The sequence below is a fragment of the Galeopterus variegatus genome, unplaced genomic scaffold (assembly GCF_000696425.1).
Source record: "Galeopterus variegatus unplaced genomic scaffold, G_variegatus-3.0.2 Scaffold4408, whole genome shotgun sequence".
Lineage (NCBI taxonomy): Eukaryota > Metazoa > Chordata > Mammalia > Dermoptera > Cynocephalidae > Galeopterus > Galeopterus variegatus.
The window spans coordinates 158,767-164,880 of NW_007730519.1; the positions used below are offsets into that span (position 1 = coordinate 158,767).

At 44.9% G+C, this 6,114-nt stretch overlaps 1 protein-coding gene across 3 annotated transcripts; it reads right to left on the minus strand.

Annotated features, from left to right (window-relative positions):
• Positions 1–313: 313 nt before the first annotated feature.
• ARMCX3 (armadillo repeat containing, X-linked 3) lies at positions 314–5,019 on the minus strand. Of its 3 annotated transcripts, none has more exons than XM_008587513.1 (5): positions 4,909–5,019; positions 4,301–4,380; positions 3,969–4,029; positions 3,638–3,707; positions 314–3,358 (listed from the first exon to the last, which is right to left on the minus strand). In XM_008587513.1, the coding sequence occupies exon 5, from the start codon at positions 3,141–3,143 to the stop codon at positions 2,004–2,006; it is 1,140 nt and encodes a 379-aa protein (XP_008585735.1). In that variant the 5' UTR covers positions 3,144–3,358; positions 3,638–3,707; positions 3,969–4,029; positions 4,301–4,380; positions 4,909–5,019; the 3' UTR covers positions 314–2,003. The 3 variants fall into 3 exon arrangements, with proteins under 3 accessions (XP_008585735.1, XP_008585734.1, XP_008585733.1); XM_008587512.1 differs by having other exon boundaries at positions 4,301–4,408; XM_008587511.1 differs by lacking the exon at positions 4,909–5,019 and having other exon boundaries at positions 4,301–4,842.
• Positions 5,020–6,114: the final 1,095 nt, after the last annotated feature.

Here is a 6,114-nt window from a genome sequence, read left to right on the forward strand (position 1 = left end):
GTGCACAATTTAGTAGGATCACAATACCCAACAACTTTAGGCCAACCAGTCCCTGGTCATTTTGACTACTACAGACATTGGAGTACATATATGGAAATCTGGAGCTAAAACCAGATCATAACTGAACAGAGGATTTTACTCCTTCCTGGCCTCATACGTAGAACAGAATAACATCTCCAAACCAACTGGGTTGCGGAAACTGGTGCGATCATGTCTGAGGGAACACTTGGAGTCCTTAAATAAAGAAAATCTATTCCTTTGAGAAGTTATTTTAACAGTTGCCTTGCAGTAATGACAGAACTCTACGCAGTAGTCACTTAATAAATGTTAACCTTTATTGTTATTTATTAAATGACACTGAAACATGGCAGATTGCTCCAGCAAAACAAAGGTAAACCAGAAAACCATCAACCCTGCATTTTTGGTAATTAACAGTGCTCACGTTATTAATTAAGTGCTATGTGCCAGAACACCATAAATACTTTACATATATTATCTCATTTAATCCTCATGATAAGTCCCATCTTCACCACTCATCTATTATTTTGGAGAAGAAACTTCAACCCACCTCATTTTAAATCTATTTTTTTTCCCATTTAATACATGCTCCAATCAGTTACCTGCTTCATTACCAACACTTTTTCAAAAATTTCCTAAAAAATCAATATTAATTTAGGTAAATAAGAACACATAGATGAGTAAGAGGTTAAAGAGTAAAGATCATTCATTATCCTTCCACCCAAAGATAACTACTGTTGCTATTTGGGTGTCTATAATTCCAGAGCTTTTAGTGTCTTTTTAAACATATGTTTTATTATTCTCAAAAAAATGGAATCATACTATGAATACTGCTATCTAGCCTACCTTTCTCACTTAACAATGCATGATAAATATCTTTTCCCGGCAATATAGATTTCATCATCAGCATATTTATCATATCCTACTGTGTAAACATTTCTTAATTTATTTAACCAATCCAGTGTGCTAGACACGTTGTTACCAATTTTTACTGCCTTAGACAGTGCTGGGATGAACTGCCTTGTACATACAATCTTTGGCCAATTATTCAATTACTTCCTTAGGACAAAGGGTTTACATATTTTAAGGCTTATAATATGTATTACCAAATGGCCACCACCAGGGTTCAAAAGGGTCCATGTTGCCACATCCTCGTTGACATTGCACAGTAGGAGACTTTTATATGGATCCCAACTATTTTCTAGTCAAAAATATTTAATGGCTGCCAGTGTTCAATGGAATAATATTCAAACAGCTCTCCACAACTTTATTTACTCCCACTCCCCATACTCTCCACTCTAAGCAGACTGTCTCCTGTCTTTGGAAGTGGGTTCCTTCCTTAATGACTTTCTCCCAGCATTCTCCCCTGGTTCCTGTCTCATGGAATGCCCTAACCGCCCTACCCTATTCAGATCTCATTGTCAGTGTCCACCTCCTCCAAGAAGCTTTAGCTGACTAGCATATCCCACCAAAGCCTTTGCCTCTGTGTTCTGAGAGAGCACATCTGACACTGGGTATAGATCCAGATATTCTGCTACCTTTTGGTTTGTATATTTCTTATCTCTCCAACTAGATTATGAACCAAAGGACAAGGATGGTTTTTCTTCTTTCTTTCTTTCTCTTTTTTTTTTCTTTCTAGCATTAGCACACACTTTCTTGATGATACACAAATGAAACCAAGGCAAATAACAGAAGGGAGCTCACTTATGATGAATTGGTTCACTATCACTATGCAGAGGAAATAGTAAAAATATTTCAATCTAGGCAGCGAGATAAAAAGCAACAAACATATTTTCAGAACAAGTAGTGATATTCGCCCAGCTTAAACCTGAAGACCAACTCGGTTAAATACCAGCACTGATGATGCAATATGATATTCGTTATTCAAAATGGGAAACTGGAAGGATTCCTTTACCATATAAACAAGGTGGAGAAAAAGGAATAGTTTACAATGAGTGTTGCTTCTAAACTACAAAATCAAGAAGTTATTCCTGGTTCTTTGGGAACATATGCTCAGCCAGTTTGGCCATGAATTTTCCAACTTTTACTTTCACCAAAAAATCATGGTGACTTTCTATTCCCAGAACCTTATCAGCACACACTTGAAATTCTTTTAAAAAGAAAAAAAGTGAACCTTCACCAAACTGATTCTGGGTAGGTTCATTTTCTTCCCATTTAAAATTGTCATTTATGTTTTCGAATATGATCAGAAGTTTAAGAATAACCTCTTTGTTCTCTTTCTTATGAAAGAGCAAACCCAGTGAAGATGGTACTTGGGCCCTGAGCAGGTCTCTATTCATGGCTGGATTTTCAGCCAAATTCAAAAGGAGTTTCAAAACCTGCAGTTTGGTTTCTTCATTTCCAGCTGAAAACAAACGAAAAAAGTCTGAAATGGAATTAGCAAGCATGTGCTGATACTCATTAGTAACAGTCATATTTGTAAGCAATCTTAGTCCAGCCAGCTGAACAGATGAGTTCAAGCGAGAAGTGATTGTGTCATCACACACTTGATTCATGTATATCTTAAGCCTGCGCTGATTTTCAGCATTTACACTCAAGTTATTCAGGACAATTAAAGCCTTTTCCTTAACTATGGGATCCCGAGTATTGAGAATCTTTGCAACAATTGGGAGGCCACCCAGATCACGAATAATATCTCTGTTAAATGCATAAGCAGCATTGTTACCCAGAGCAATTAAAGCTGCCTCAAGAATATAAGGCTTTTCCGACATCTCAACCAAGCAGAGAACTTTTTGCAGCTCTTGAGGGGACAAAACAGTATCATCCGAATTGGGGGAAGCCCTTTTCTGGACGGCCCGACGTGCCCGAGTAGCCCTGGCCCTTGCCCTGGCCCTAGCTCTGGTCCCGGCCTCAGTCCCAATACGGGCCCAAGGTGGGTACCATACTATACTCTTGCTGTCACTGCTGTCATCATCATCATCAGACCAATCATTGTACCGGGCCCCAGAACAGTCCCCAGCATCATCCACATCCCCAGACCCACCCTCAGCCATTTTCTCCTTGTTCTGTTTTCTTCCCCGGGTCAGTCTATAAATGCAATAGCAGGCGCCAGCCCCTATCACCAGGCCTGCAGTCACCCAGCCTACTTTCCTGGCGTAGCCCATGCAATCGTCCCTGTCAAGAGCAGGGACCAAGGAATAGAGTAGTCACTCAGGCTGAGGGAAGAGGGCTATGGGCTTGGGTGAAAGGACTGTGGAGGGTGATCGTCCCTGACAAGAGCAGGGACCAAGGAATAGTCACTCAGGCTGGGGTGCAGGCCTGTGGAGGGTAATCGTCTTCAGCCACTTCAAGGCCACAATAGCTGATTCTGGAGGTGGACCTAGGAGTGCAGGAAGGAAATAGGTTTGAGTTTCTCTTCTCTTTGTGTTGCCCCATGCAGGGAGTTTCACAGAGGGATCGGAGAGTAGTGATCGAATGCTGGGTAGGAAATACAAATTGTTGACAAAATCTTTATCCCCCTCATTTCACCCTCTCCCTACCCCCCACCCCATGTTCTTCCCCACCCTAAGCCTGGATAAAGACAATGGAGTCCACAGACTGTGCTGGGACTGTCACCACAACCTCGGGCGTCCCCAGGGAGCAGCACCCTTGCACTAACCTTCTCAAGCCAAGCAGTTTGTTCTTCTTCTCTTCCCTGTAGGTGTGCCACGCCCAACAACCTTTCCGATCTGCAGAGAGACCCAAGCCAGTGAGAACTGAAAGCTTGATGGATTGATTGTTCATTTGTTGCGTTTCTGATTCACCATCTAGGCTGTCAGATTTTTTTTAGCCTCTCTAAGCCATCCAAAACATGCACTTGCCTGCCCCCTCCCTAGCCTGAAAGAGGAGGGATGTAAGGAAAATAAAGTAGGATTGGGGGAGCCCGTCCAAACCGCAACTGATTTCCAGCCCCTCCCCCATTCCAGGCAGCCCCCCACGCCCACACCGACCTCTACTGATCTAAGGAAACTTCCTCCCTCGCTTCAAGCGGTGCCACCTGCTACAACAGACCTGCAGGATGACAGATCGAAAACATGGAGCCTATGCTAATGAGAGAGGAGGATTACGAACAAACTATCTGATAGGTTTCCCTGCTGTCATTATCCACCCCACCCCCATCCCCCACCCCACCCCAACACACACACAACGCACGCCACTTCGCCACAGTCCCGGGAGTGACAGAAACACATTCAGACTCAGACATGACCCTAGATTATTACCTACTCTGGATTATCCCCCACTCCCCACAGCCGCCCCTCCTGGGGTCCCCAGATGGTCTTACCCTCAAATCGACCTTCACCAATCGGGGTTAATTTCCTTCCTCTTCTTTAGCCTGTCGTTGTGCCGCAACCTACGGAAAGACTGGCCACCCGGGAGAGGCTTGGACCCACTAGACACAGAGCCATGGTCAGGAAGACACGCCACAGGCAGAAAGACGGGAAACAGCCGCTACTGCGTGCTTTGTGGACGGACCAGTCCCCAGAACACGAAGGCCTGGTTCGGAGGCCTGGTTGTCAAAGGTTTCCCACTGCTATTACCCCTCTCGGGGCTCTGCTGACACATCACGTTGCACCTCACACCCCCGCCCCCATGTCCAGTTTTTCCCCGCCGACACTGTCCTAGGACTAGGGGACCCACACCCAAGTCACAGCTCCCTTTCCGGATTGCGGGCCTCGGTTCCCAGCAGATTTCCATCTCCCGATCTCCGGGCTCCTCCCCAAACACCCCCCTGCTCACCGTTTAGCAGCATCAAAATGGGTTGCGGGTGGGACATATGTCTTGGAAAGCGGTTGGCAAGTGGGAAGACAACGGAGGCGCCTCAGGACCCGCGACGGTCTCCGCCCCACGCCGTCGGCCACCCCCACTTTATGGAATATCCCAAGCACTGACCTGCAGGGTTCTGGGACAATTTCCTTCTCCTCCTCTCTTTTCCCTCTGCTGCAGGCCGGCCCGCCCTCAGGGCAATGGGAGCTGGTACTCAGACGGGAACAACGATCAGGACAAGAAGGACTTCTGCACACGTCAGCTCTTGGTCACGTGAGAGCTACGTCATCCACCAACTCGGGTCCCCAATTTCCCCTCCCACCAGCAGTGCGGCAGAAGAGGGCCCGCCCCCCTCCATTCCCTCCCCCATACCAGGCCTAGTTACTCTTTCTTCTTCGCTGATCCCGTCTCCCTGTAGTTGTGTTTCCCTTCCTTCGATTACCAGAACGGGACGGCATGTTCCCCTGGGGGCTACTAGCCACTTGTACTTTGTTGAAAAATTGCTTCTTCCTTCCCTAGGCTCCTGGGACAGCAGTCTCTCCCTCCACCTCCTCCTAGCTATAAATGTCTACCATTTCCTCTGAAATCTAGTCCCAGATCTGAAATGAACAAGCCATCGGAAAAGGAAACCTGGAGAGAGTGTGGTTTTTACTTTCTTAATACTTTTTTGTTATTTTTATTCTGCCCTCCCCCACCCCCAGCCTGCATTCTTTTTATGAGAAAAAAATGTTATGAAGCTATTTGCATTTTAGGGAAAAAAAAAAGAATGTAGGTTGCAGAGTGATGTTGGGTGATGGCCTCCAAAAGTCCCACATTTTTTCAGTTAGTGGAGTGTGTTACACGCTTCACTCAAAGCAATCTTAGTGTCTTCTGGGGCCTAGCACATTGCACAACCCTGAATGAGGTAATCAGGGTGTCTGAGAATATATAAATCTTCTGACTAGGCCAGTCTTCTGAATAGGAGAGCTACAGACTTTCACCTGCATCAGTTAGCAAGGAAGAGGCATTGAGCCCTCAGAAGCAGGTAACACAGGAAAGATTGAGTAGCAATCACAATTGCATAGTCAGTATGTGTAAGATAAAGAGGCATGCACACTGACAAAGTAAATGATGCACAAAGAACATTACAAAATATACTTGGATACAAATAGAGACTATCATCTGTAGAAGAAATAGATATTAGAGGAACACCGAGACCAAGATAAAATGGGCTGAACTCGGCATCTAGCAATTAGTGCAAAGCCATTTCACTGATCGGTTTGATGAGCTCAATAATTCACCTGTCATCAAAGATTTGATGACTTTTTTTTTTTTTTTTTTTTTTTTTTTTTT